Here is a 14,640-nt window from a genome sequence, read left to right as displayed (position 1 = left end):
TCAAATAATATAATAATAATTGCTGACTGGCCGTGGAATCGATTCTCCTTCATACATTTTTTCTTCTTTTCCGCCCGAAACGACCAGACTTGTGTTGAAGTGATGTTTTCATTTTGATAACGATATTATGCGTTTTACGAAAACACCGAGAGGAATTTCTCGACCCGCTGAAGACACTTCACTGCCAAATTCCATCCGAATATCCGATTTAAACCGAAAATAAATCATTCAGTCTACAATAATCCCCTCCTCCGGCACTGAGAACGCGAATTCCGTTTCCCCGTTACATGGTGCGCATACGTCTCCGATTTCCAACGACATAAGGCCTTCGGCCATTTAATTCGGCAGAAAGTATTGTATACCATGTACAATCGAAATTGATGTATGTACCTCTTTAGTTAGTGTAGGTAACAAATAAAAGATAATTAATAATTTCACTTTATAATTTAGGTAAGTACCATGCCGATTATTTTCAGTAGATTTTAGAATTTGATATAAAATATTTATAAGAATATATCGCAGTGGTATTTAGGATGGGTTTGAATAATAAATTAGGCAAATTTTAACCACTTTTTTTTCATGTTTATGATAATTTATTATGAATTTCCATCATTTTAATCTCTTGAATTCACTTAACATAAAATTATTTTTAAAATTTTTAAAATTTTGTCGTAAAATTACGTGTTTATATAAAGCTGTTTAAAACAAATTTTTTTCTTATTGCCTATAAGTTTGAGAATTATACAACTATTATGTTCTTTTGTAATTTGTTGATTAAATACTATTATTCAGTTTTAAATATTTTGATTCATATTTTGCGAAAAAAATAAAATCTGCACAAAGTAATGAGATATTTTTGGAGATTCTGAACTCAAGTCGGTTAATTTTATAAAAATTCTATAAAATAGAGATCATCTGAGACGATGGTTTATGAATAATTTTAATAATTATTGTAAAACAATACGTGCTCACTACTGTATACAAAATTAGATTATTTTCATTACGCATAAAAACGCAATTAAATATTTTTTTTGAAATCTTTTTCATTTTATAGTTGTAACTACACTTGTACCTACATATTTTATTTACCTACTGAGTTTCTATTACAAACTATAATTGATTCATTTTTTTATTTAATCGCTTTTCGTTTTCTCGAAAACGCCAGCACAAGTTGTGTATTTAACCGCGCATTTTTTCCCACGGAAACCCAAAAATAAAATTGTTTAAAGTTATACATCATTGCCGTCTAATTGTAATATTGAACAGTTGCCAAAATAAAAATGTTTTATGCGAATATTTTCGCGTTTTTTATTTGCTGTTCGTATCGGTGCTTCCGATAAAACGTTATGTTTCGCGGGGCGTAAAAACGACACAATATATTATAATCACGCGGTCGTATCGATGTGAATATTTAATGAAAATTCGTCGTTCGTTTCGCCAAACGCCCGCTCAGATGTAAGTATGTTATGAGTAATGACGTATCTTAAAAATATATTTTAAAGTGTCGCGAAAAGGAAGAAAATGAAAATAATATAACACTATACCTACAAAAGAAACTCATCAAAATAACAACAATATAGAAGTACCTACGTATTATTATATTATTATTATGCGCGTATTGTTATATTCAGCCGAACTGAAAAACTGCCATACGCTTCAGCTCGGAATACGAAATAATAATATCATCTCCGCGGTGTAGTACCTTACAATGACTATTGCTAAATAAAAAAAAAATGAAAAACTCATTTGGGAAGGGGATTTTATCTTTTGCACTATTATAATACCGCGATGTGTTCGAAAGAAAAATAATATTATCCAAGGTTGCCCCCGCCGTCAGCTGGTGATGTGCCACACACACACACACACACACTCACATGACATACACACACACACACGCACTCACCATCGGATCGATTCGCCTACTACCACCCTTCTCCTCCCCGCCAAAACCAACCTTTGTGCTTGCCCACCGCCCGCAAACGCGCGCGCACGTACTCTCCGCCGGTGGAATGACGCAACACCCGGCGTAGTGTGTCAGGTCTCTGACGCGCCGGTCTGACTGTTTTTTTCGCTTCCACTCTCGTCTGACCACCCCCTCCACCGCCCGCACATCAACCGTTACCTCGTTCCCACCGTCACCGATAATTCCCTCTGAGTGGTTCGCGCGCGCGCCAGGCGCTCCGCACGCCCGCTGCACCGTCCGTCCGTCGACCGACGCGGCGCCGCGTTTCCATCGCGATTTCAGCGCGAGTCTTCTCCGCCCGCCAGTCCTACAGTGCGCCGTCGTTGTTTTCAATGCCAAGGTTAGATGCGCACGGGCGGGTTCTCAGTGCCAAGGTTGTACGCGGGACGTCGAACGCGACTCACTCTCGCTCTCGGCCCTTATCATTCTCTCTCTCTCTCTCTCTCTCTCTCTCTCTCACCCCCTCACCACTCCGCATATATAATATTTTCATCTCTCACCGCTGCCGCCAATCGCTCGCTTGCTTGTCGCGCGCACGCTCGAACCTTCGACATTGCCGCCGCCGCCACCACCACATTTACAGATACACGCACACGCACCACGAAAATTATGTACGTACAGGGTAATCGGTATAAGTAATTTATATGATTTTCTCTTTGGATGTTTGTGTGTGCAATAAATATTGTATGATGAACAATAAAAAAGAAAATCGGTAAGACGTGCGCGAACACGAATGCGCGTGGTAACCGTGGCCCCCTTCACACGGCGTCCTTCGAGGGTTGAATGGTTGGGGAGAGGGTTCCATGGATCAAGTTCTGTGGGAGAAAAAACTAGGGCGAAACTATAACGTCTCCGTCGCGTTGGGTACGGAGAACGGAGATTCGAGATTATGCAGTTGCAGGACAATCGCTACCGTTTAATGCGGAATATTGGGATAATATTTAATAATTTTAGGCACAACAATAGGCAATCTATTATTATCTCGGCTATATAATTTTTTTAATTTTAAATCTTTTTGAACCTATGATGTACTCGTATTGTACCTATTACCTACCATATTATTTTATCGGGCGTCATCGTACTAAAATTAATACCCACTACCTACTGTTATAGTGTTATATTATATTAAAACATCCTCAGACGACCAGCCAATTTTTTTTACCTGAGGAATTAATGATATTCAAACAATAAACTTCGGAGACGGCCGTAAACCGCCGGCAATTTTCGGTATTTGCGGTAACCGTCTGTATAGTGTCATAATTGATCCAATGGTAAAAATGTTAATAATGACGCATCTACAGTACATATGAAGCATTCAAATAAAAACATTACCTATATAATATAATAACATTAAAAAAACGGTGAAAATTCAGTTTCAAAACGTATCGGTTCGCAGAAATTACCACAGTAATTTGATCACTACTGTGACTATTTATGTGTTTGCCAAAAATCTATTTTACAAAGAAATATTACATAATTTTACGCTGAAAATTATTAACACATAAAAAAAATATTTACAATAATATAATCATAGGTATTGCATACCTACTATAATTGAGTATAATAATATGATTTATCGTAATATTATAGTTGTGGTAATAAAACGAAAATTAATATCAATTTCTTAATTTAATATTATGGTCTTGTGGAATTTATTATAGTACTATAATACTAATACATAGCCGCATGGGTATTGATTTTATTTTAAATAAACTCAATTAGTTCATTCTATTAATTATTATATTATATTATTTATAATTCAAAAGGAATAACTTTCATAAATTAAAATGAATTGATATCATCAATTATTTGAATAAAAAACAAATATTGTGATAGCTAAAAAAATTCTTTCATAAAATGATTTATTATTGGGTGCTAGGCCTCTAGGGTTATATCTTATATAATATACTTATATACATATATATATATATATATATATATGTAGATTTGGCAATAACTTTTAGTTGGATTTGTTAATAAATAGTTATATTTGATATAAAATAATTTACAACATTAAAACCTATATGATATATACTAGCTATACATTTACTGTAATATAATATATATGTTTTTGGGTATATAGACTTTCGACTCGTATAGCTTCACTGTTTTGTCTTTATTTATTTATTGAATATTACCAATGATAGTATATTTGGAATAAAATTAACACTATACTATTTATTAATAAAATAATTGTGTACAAATAACATATTTATGAAACAAATAAAATAATAATATCAAATGGAAGTATGTATTGTTTTTTTACATTCGCTGTTTTCATAAATTATGTTTTTTGTTTCTAATAAACACAAATTCAATACATAAATATTATTAAATCCATAAACTGTCATACAATATTCTAGACTGAACTCCATTTATTGACCCTTTATTATGATCAAAATCTAATACTGAATAATTTACTCATCAGTAGGTATAATTAATTTTAAAGTACTTACTTTAAAGTTTTCGATTCTCTAAATTACAAATATATAAGTATGTTTTAAAGTTGATTATATCTACTGTACCTTTAGGCTTTACTACTAATACATATATGTAAACATTTAATAACTATTAAATATGTGTTAGATTCTGGGTCAAAAAATGTTCTGATTTAGGTACAATGTTTTTACTTCTCTGAAGACTTTCGAACAAAGACTTCTAAAGTTAAGTATATATTGGCCTGCTATCTTATATCCATCAATATATTATATTGATCGGAATTCGGGGTCAAGATAATACTTTGCAGAATTGGTCATTATTTGATTTGTTATGTAATTTTTTATAAACTACCAATCGTAAATGGTTTTAGTCGATCTCTGCAATGAAACCAGTTTGAAATTTGTTGATTTTTGTATAGTACCATCACAAAATGAAATGAGTGTTTATCGTCTACCATAGTACCATCTGATTTCAATATCTTGTGCTGTTTTTTTTTTTAAATATATTTTTATTACTTTTAACAGTAAATTAAAGTAGACGAAGAATTTATAAATAAATAACAATAACAAAATACAAAGAAATCAGCAATACCAGTATAAACTAGTTTATATATTATACATACATATGGATAATATATTATTAATATTATGTTATGATTGATTCTGATATCATAGTGAGATTGATGAAAAAGTTATGGAATATTATGCCAATTTAAAGAATGAATACAGCTGAATAGTATTCAGTGAATACTCTACACGTCGAGTGCGTTGAGTGAAAGATGGTGAAATAAGATGTGGGAAAGATCCAATACGTATACTTTCATTACATTGACAAGTACAAAGAGGTCAGATAAGAGTCATTTAATGAAAGTTTAAAGGCTTGTGATGATAATGAACAATGTTTGCTTATATAAGCTATTGATTTTTCAGATAAGATTTTAAATTTTGAATCAATGTTGATAAATAACAGTACTGGGTGCAAATGTACAATATATTATTATAAACCTATACCTACTATTATGCTTATAAAAAGGCAAAGTTCAAACCTAATTAATTGAGTACCTATTTATTCAAAGCTTTATAGTTGAACCACGTATGTATTATAATTTTAATTATAACAGTGATTAAATTGAAAATATTTAAGATTTAATTCGTATTAGATAGGTTATATACATGTTATATGACATGAGGAAAAAACACCAAATATCACAACAAATCGGAGAAGCACTCGGACCCGACCCCCAATCAATCACCAAAATCCTACAATTTATTAAAGAAATTCAGCTATATAACCTAATTTAAGCCATAGTATAAGTCAACCATACAATTGTAAAATCTTAAGTTAATGTCATACTAATGGCCATAGAAGCCGATGTTTTTTAGATCAATTATTTTTAGTTTAAATTATTTTATTATTAAAATACTATTGTTATATATATTTTTTTTTACCCTATCTATGATGAATAATAATGCTTTAGAAAAATAGTTTTATCTAATTGAAGTGTACAATTTCTAATATAAGATAATATCTTAGTAATGTTTAAAAACTGGTTTTCGAGAATTTGATTTTTATAGTAGGTATATAGTACCTATATACTATATATTCCATACTATATTTATATATTATATGGATATCACGATTCCAAGTGTCAAAATGAGTAATAACTAAAATGTTTGTATATGTATAATATTATGGTATATAAACAGGTTCTTTTACAACACGAACTTCTATCTATTTGTCTATTCTTCTTATACACGTTTTCAATGATAAATATGTAATGAATAATTTTGAGATTTTCTAAATGTATCTGTTGACTGTTATAGCTAGGTACCTGTCTTAAGGTATCTGTTATAACTCTTTCAGTAGGTACTTGTTTTATTTTTGACGAATTAAAATATGAAATTCATATTTTTTAAACATTTATACATTTTATTATGTAATTGAACTTAATTTTTCGCACTGAATTTATAATTGTCACGTGTAGTCGGGTATATCGTATATAGTATATTTAGATCCTTCATATAATTTTCGACCTAATTTTTAGTACGTACGTACTTATTTAACAATTTTTTTTTGTTAATAGATATTATAATTTTTTTTTTAAATAATATCAATTTGTTGTTATTTCTAAAAAAAAAAAAACTTTTGGTCGTTGAAAGTCTGAAAATATTATTATGACACTACTATTATAATATTTTACAAACACTAATATTAAACGTGCCCACTACAAGTATGCGTGTAAAATACTTAATACAATTTATGAAATCAATTACATTTTAATATTATGCTATATACGTTGGATTACCGAAACGATTTTTCTCGTTCTGTCAACTGTTCAAAATAATTATAATAAAAAATAATATTGTTAAGAGAAAGGGTATGGAATTCTCAATTTCCAACAGTCTATCAAATTTTACTGCAACCACTCACTGGGGTAGTGGGTTAGATAACTGTACATGTAAAATAGGTACCTATTATTGGTATTTCAACATTGAACTGAACGCAACGAATCGATTACAAGTATTATAATACAGTTCTCCCAGAAAGCTTAATATACGCTCGAAATCCTTCCCAAATATTAACATTTTATACTCTTGCATTCACGGTTGTACAGAGTACTGAGTAGATAGGTAGGTACTAGGTATACAAGTATGTTCATTCTCTACGGCAGCTAATATTTACGTATGTAGTCTGGTGGTCATCGGTCCTGTGAGTAATATGCTTATGCGGTGATGTAAGAATAGAATTATTAAGTCTAACCGGTTTCGTTTTTAACGTCTCTGGTTTTTTTCTTCTATTCGACCGGTTTCTTAGAGTGCCGGCAAATTTAGTATAGGTCTCATAATTATGACTTTGGGAAACTCGGATGTGGAAAAACATAAAACGAAAATAATGAAACCCCGAAAACGCGTAGACGAGTCGGAATAGACATGTTTGAAAACATGAATTTTTTGTTACAGGTGATAAATTCCGACTGGTGTTGGCCACCACGTTACGCGAAGATGGACAGCCTGACGCTGGCGATTGGAACCCCATAGAAATGGATCAGAACGGCTGCAGGGCCGACAGTTTCGAGTATGTCATGTACGGCAAGATTTATCGGATCGAAGGCGACGACAAGGTGAAGGAGTCGCACAAAAACAAACTGTGAGTACCTGTGCCATATTATTTTGCTTAACACTCGTCGAATAATATAATATTATGACGATAATGCAATATATTTGGTGTATCTAAACGTGTATTTAGTGGGGTGTGAGGGATCGGCGATAAATCTTGATTTCGTCATTCGCTAATGCAGGTGGTTTTGGTGAGAATGGTGGTTGTCTATTCTAGATTTTTCTCACATGCGTCTTAATAATAATTATCGCGTTTTATATTGTTGTTTCAATAAAAACAAAATACTTCACGTACCAGTTCATGCGTTGTGCGCAATAAACACGACGATTAAAAAAACGATATTGTTATTCGCCTATCTCGTTGTCTAAGACATCATCCACCCGCACCCATCCGCCCGTCGCAACCACCACCTGGCAGAGTATAGTTCCGTAATTGTAGATTGTAATGGTTTTTTGTAAGTGTATTTGTTTTTTTTCCAATCTATTTATTTAATAAGATGAATCAGTATGGTTTTGGCACGGTACACGCAGCGCAATCTATGGGTAAAAGACAGCGCGTGTACCGCCACACGTCGACGGCAGATCGCACCAGCAGTTACGGACGCGCGGATTTTTTTGCGGACACACCGTCGTAACTCGTTGCAGCCAGACAGATAGAGAGAGCCGCAACGACCATTCTGTCGTGTGGGACTGGGAACCTCGCTGTGTTAACTTGTCATGTTATTTCGATAATTATTCGATGAAATCAGAGTGAACACAGCTGGTGGTATCTCAGTTCCATCGCAGAACAATTACTACGGACGGCATCACACCGCTGGATAAACCCTCCGCACGTATACTATTAATTAACGCTATACAAATTTGTGTAATAAATAATAATAACGCTATAGATTATCAATATTGTACGAGTGCATAGTAATATATTACAATATTATAGTTAATTATAAACCGGCGATCATAACCATGTACCTACGCATTTTGTGATGATAATATTGATACGATTATGCGTGTAGTAAAATAGGTAGCTATATTATAATATTATTATATTGTAATTTGTAATTAATAATAATAGTAATAACGCCGTCGTGGAATTGTGAGAACAAACAAATACAATTTGACGCTATCGTCGGTTCTGAAAAGTATAGTGATAATAATATTAATAAAAATTATAACATAATATTGTCATTATGTTATCGCGGTCATTTCTTGCGGCTTGCGGAAATTAATCAAATAGAAAAAAACGCGTGTATGGTTGCTCAGTGCTGATACGTTATTATTGCCGTCTCTCGGTTTTTCTACCTCTACATGTTATTAGTTATTAATAATATTATCATCCCCGGTGCGCAAATCGTTTAATTCTAAGGTGAAAAGTATTATTCGCTCAGCACGGTGACAACAATTAACAATAGAAAATATTATTCTACCTAATCTGCCTGTAGTTATTATTGATAGGCATAATGCAGAACGATTATGCATTGATGCAAAACCATATCGAACAAATTAAATTTACATTTTGACAGAAAAATAAATGTAGATTACGATTTAAACGAATCTCGTCTGCTATAGCTAGATTAATATAATATAATATTATGGTAAAATATTATTATTCGATATTATTTTTGTTATTTTTCATTTATGATAATGTTTTTTATTTATTGTGTATGTATAATATAAAATAATGAATTAAAAAAACATTTAGAGCGTAAAAAAAATTGGCAATAATAAATTTATTTTTGATATTACGATGTAGTATAGTTAAAATAATATCATACTACATCACTAATATGTATGTGCATTGTAAATATAATCCGCCAGTTTGTGTTTGGACAACCGTAATCGTATAATTTAATAGTGTAACTTCAAACTTGTACCTACTATATAATAATATATTTAAGCATTTTCATTAAATAAATTGCACTATTCGCCGAGCAATGCATAGTGCACGAACACCGAGTATTTCTCCATAAAATATTTTAATCAAAATACATACCTACACAAGTTGCTGTGCTGATATGAAATCAGGATAATAATATTATATTGTCATCCCGCGTATATACTGAGAGTATCGGGTTACTTCGACTAATGGTAATAGGTATAATATGTCATATACTCATATTCACTACATATCACGTACCTACAAATCGTTACAGATTAATTTTCTAGTGAGTGGTACTTACAAATTATAACTTGCACATGTTCAGATAGAATCGTGGGGTAGAGTTTTGGTTTTAATTCATATTATATATTTTATATTATTGGTTTCAACGTTTAAAACAAACGTAAATACCTATAAATTATAGATACTTAATTAAAATAAGATATTATCTGTATTTAATTATACAGTCATATTGGTATATTATAGGTACTAATAGGTACCTAGTAACCACCAATGTATCTATGATCTATCATTACTATGCATTTTATACAAATAATATAGCTTATGAAAAGATTAAAAGATGTGAACTAATTTAAATCATGATTCACTTATATTTTTTTGTATTTATAATTTATATGAAATGTTAAGATTCTTTTGGAAGATTAACTGAGTTCATCATTTTTAAAAAACAATTTAACAAAAAAAGGTTGGTAAGTGGATGTACAGTAGGGCACAAGTGGGTGACTGTATAATGGATGGTATTTAATTTGAATTCAATGATATATAATATCAATGTATATTTGTATTTTGTATACGAAAACCGATTCTGAGCAAAGATGATTTGTCAGTGTAGATATTTTATATTATAATTATATTGTTAATACTTATTATTAGTACGGTACCCGGTAAGTTGAATTAATATTATAATATTACAGAAAAATAACTAAAATCATTAATCTTGATTATTTAATATGTAATTTCGTCCAAATTTGAACATAAAATCACTGTAAAAAAAACTGTGTTTTTATATTTTTGAGATATTTTGGTTACAGAAAAACCTACTTACGTGGAACCTTGTTTTAAATTTTCAATTTTGTCGAAAATCTAACGTAGAAATTCCCGTTTTTATTTAATTTTTCTTTTCTTTTTCCCGGCGCTTTCGAAAATCTTTAGAAATTTTTTACTTTTGACCTACCAAAGTACTAGTAAGATTCACTTACCTATCAGAAAAAAAACTGTTAAAAAAAATGGAAGAAGTTTTACTGCCCCAAACCACGGTGGTGACAGACACAAAAAAAAAAAATTAAAAAACCTCATTGTAAAATCAGTACCTACATTAATCGCTCCGCTCAGAATCTAAAATATGGCGCGATCACTTATGTCTGCGCAATAAAATAATAGTTATTAAATACCTAAGCATAATTTAGTATTCATTGCTAAAATAATAAATATTCATTTTTTTCATTAAAAATAATATTTCAAGTAATAAATACAATGGTATTATTTAATTTAGGTATATCTTTACGGGGTGCCACCATTGGGTGACTTCCCCCTCCTGCTTATCAACCACATCCCATTTGCTTATTGTACTACACATAAATACAGATTGTAAATATAAATTTTTGTTCAATAAAAAAAAAAAGGAATACTTTTTTTTTAAACATTACATGCTTTATATCAATGAACAACAACATTTGGGTACATATTATAATAATAATTAACCTTCTTCGAGATTTAATATATTTATTTATATTATGCATCTATTAAGAAAAACTGCTATAATCCTTATCAGAAAACATATCAAATCCAATTGTTTGAATTTTAAATTTGATATGTACACATTATATTGAATACATTTTGTTTATTTCCTACAATATATTTTGTTCGTAAGTTACAACTTATTAGTTATTACTTTGCTCTTTTTAATAAATATTCATAAGCGAGCAATCTGCAATTATTCGTATTTAATTAAAATTATTTAAAATAAACCATACAATAAAAATATCGTCTATATTATGGTGGGTAGTTATTAAACGCCTTACGTAAAGTAAATTATTCGTTTACTCAAGTTACTCTACATTTTGGTTGACTAATTGCCATTTTGAACAGTAATAATATGTGTGCCGTGGATTGTCTTTTAACAATACAATCTATACTTAATGACTAATGAGGTTTGTTTGAGCTCATATTTGTAATAATAGAAGACATAAACTAATAAAAATGTAAAAAATAAATATATATATTTAAATGCTAGGTATTTTTAAGCAGAGAAGATTTTAGTATTTTACGACACTACCAACCACTTTTTAATATACGACTTTTAGTATCTTATATTTTTGATTTATTATTAAAATTAATGATTTAAGGTTCAGTTAGATATAAATTTAAAAAATTATATATTTTTAAAAATGAACTTGATTTTTATATTCATGTATTATAACAGGTACATAAATTCCAGTGTTTAAATTAATTGTTTATAAACCTGTATATATTCATGATTAATAAGTACTGAGTAGTGAGTACATAACTATATAATATGGGGGCTCGTGTAATGTAAAATTGTATATCTGCAGGGTTAAGGCGATAAATTGCTTTGAATTTATTGCGCTAAACAAATTGTTTAGTACCGTAAACTAACAATGAAGATAGCCCTAAATTAAAACAGTAGAGACCGTCTAAATTAAAATTTGCCTCTGTAAGGTACAGAGATTTGTATCGTGCTTGTTGTTCGTTGAATTTTCATAAAATATTGTTCATGCATTCTTTTGATTATTTTCTAGTGCTTTTTAAACATAAATTAAACGACATTAATTGTACTAAACAAATTCGAATAATTATGTAAAACAAAATGTGTTAAAAACCATATTAAATATGTTTTATTAATTCTTAAATTTCGCTAATTATTGTTCGCATTGCTTATAATGTTAATTTATTTTTAAATATGTAGAACTTCAAAGACTAAAGATATTTAATGCACACAATACCTACTTTGTGTTTAAAATATTGATTTCAAACGTAAAATAATAATTCTATTAGTTATTTTTATAAAATAACATGACTATAATAATTAATAATCATTTATAAATTGTTTTTATATTACTTCGTTTATACTGACGTTTACTCGAATTAAGTAGTAGATTGTGTGAAGGTCTTTTGATTGGTCATTCAATCATGTGCAAATGATATTAAATATGAATGGTCAAGGTTGTGGTTTGTGTACTGATCATATTATCTTCTGGTGGAATTTGTCTTTCAAATTATGTAACATGTATTAATTACACGTGATAGATATGTAGATACAGTTGAAGTCTAATTTAATATACCGCTTAAATATATAATATTAAAAAAGTAAATTATAATACTTACTCCTAACATCTTTAATCCATTCAATGATAGATTCGTTAATGATTTTTAATCAATTCCGTCATTAAAATAAAATAAAGGTATTTCATATTTTTATAAATACTTACTTATTATGTATTTATTGATGGTTATAGTTATTATTCGAATTTTTAAATTTTAATATTTTTACTCATCCAATAATAAAACTTAAAAATTTTAGTCTATAGTTAAATAGTTTTTCTTCTTTTAAAGAATATAAAATAATTTAAAAACCACGCCCAAGACTAACAGTGTAAAAAATTCGTTGCGCAATTTAATATTATTGAGGGCGTAATGAGTAGGCAATTCAGAGGCTTAGGTGTATGCAACCAGCGTAAAAATATGGCCGGTATGAGCCTCATACCGGAAATGACCGTTCCTTTAGAATTTTTTCGTTCCGCCAGCTGCTACTCAATAAACGTTCGCGTTGGAGGTAGTTTTTCTTCTCACTCAGCCCGGCCATCTAGTTTGTTAATATAGACCTTGACGTATTAATATCAGTTTCGAAAGTTGTCGGTTTAAATTTGAATGCGAAGATTACAAAATATACTGGACGAACACGTATCCCAACATATTTTGAATACTTTTTATAAAACCTACAAAATAAATTATATTTTTAGGGTTAGCTTTCCTTTGCCACACGTCACATTTCAATTCGAGAAAAGATTAAAACTGTTAAAAGTGTATTAAACTTATGTCGGAGTCTGTATGATGTTCGGGAAAAATGACGTGTTTAAACATTACAATACCGTTGAGTAATAATAAAAATACCCGCATGTAAGAGAAAGATAGAGGGAGTGAGAGATAGTGAGTGAGTGAGAGAGAATGGTTATAAGGGCCAAGAGACGCGTGGCACGAAACCCCACGGCTGAACTGGGTCAGTGGTGCATTGCGGCGAGTACTTAATGTTGTATTCTCTCTTCAATCCCTTCTACCCCACTCCCCGACAACTACCGTACACTTTTCTCGAGGCTTTTATCTATACGTATATACTTACATATTTCCTTCCCGCTCCCGTTCACTCTACCACAGTCCCTCTCACACTCTCACGTTCGTTCTTTTATCCTTTGCCATCGCACTATAGCTTGTCAGAAAATCTATTGTGCGAAAGAATAAAACAAAATAAAAGACAGGTGAATATAAATCTAATAGTGTAGGTCGATCGTGTATACGCCACCGCATACTTAAACCCCTTTGCCAAATGGGCCACGTCCGTTTCGATTAGGACGTTTATTGATAGCACATATATGACGGTTGCCAAACTTGGTTGTTGCAAATTTTACTGTTCCTAATTTGAACAGACTATTATAATTATATTGTGTACATGCCAATTCAATCATCGAGAACCCATCTAAACAGGTCCAGTTTATAGAAATATATACGGTCTTCTAAAATGTTATCGAATTAATTGAATCGATTTATATTATAATAATATAATGTTAGTATGTTACTAAGAAATTTGTTTTTAAATTGGTTTTGTTTGAAAACTAATAATGCAATTTGTAAATGTTATACTTGATAAGTGTACGGTATAGTTTATTTAAACAAGATGGAATACTTTCTGAATTATATCGCTGAAATAATAAAATGTAAACTAGTAACATTTTAACTGTGGTCCGGGTGTGAGAGTGTATCTTAATTTTTTTGGCTATAGTGGCTGTTTTTATATAAAATACATTTATTTTTATGCACAATTATCTAGTTGCTAATTTCGCTTAATGCGTTTTTATTGAAAATTATCATTAAACTCTTCATAATCGGGAGCGTGTTTTAATTAATGTAATATACCTATATTCTGGTTAATTGCGGGAGCTGAATTGCATACACTGATTTATAAACCTCTTTCGACGTGAGATTTTATTAGT

The 14,640-nt window shown here is 30.6% G+C and overlaps 1 protein-coding gene, 1 long non-coding RNA gene and 1 other non-coding gene across 4 annotated transcripts in view; all 3 read left to right on the top strand.

Annotated features, from left to right (window-relative positions):
* Polr2h (polymerase (RNA) II (DNA directed) polypeptide H) overlaps positions 1 to 14,640 on the top strand; it is a 129,660-nt gene that overhangs the window by 103,276 nt on the left and 11,744 nt on the right. For both annotated transcript variants that reach the window (NM_001162344.2, XM_029486137.1), the window contains exon 3: positions 7,363 to 7,549. In NM_001162344.2, the coding sequence (NP_001155816.1) occupies positions 7,363 to 7,549 (187 nt within the window). The remainder of the gene's footprint in view (positions 1 to 7,362; positions 7,550 to 14,640) is intronic.
* On the top strand, positions 4,221 to 5,789 carry LOC115033891. The gene is made up of 2 exons (XR_003839226.1): positions 4,221 to 5,494; positions 5,566 to 5,789. It is a non-coding gene; the product is annotated as an uncharacterized LOC115033891 (long non-coding RNA).
* Positions 8,214 to 8,290, top strand: Mir317 (microRNA mir-317). Its single transcript, NR_040155.1, has one exon. It is a non-coding gene; the product is annotated as a microRNA mir-317 (primary transcript).

The sequence above is a fragment of the Acyrthosiphon pisum genome, chromosome A1, assembly GCF_005508785.2.
Source record: "Acyrthosiphon pisum isolate AL4f chromosome A1, pea_aphid_22Mar2018_4r6ur, whole genome shotgun sequence".
Classification (NCBI taxonomy): Eukaryota; Metazoa; Arthropoda; class Insecta; order Hemiptera; family Aphididae; genus Acyrthosiphon; species Acyrthosiphon pisum.
The sequence above is the reverse complement of the archived record's forward strand: the minus strand, read 5'-3'. Positions and strand labels throughout refer to the sequence as shown.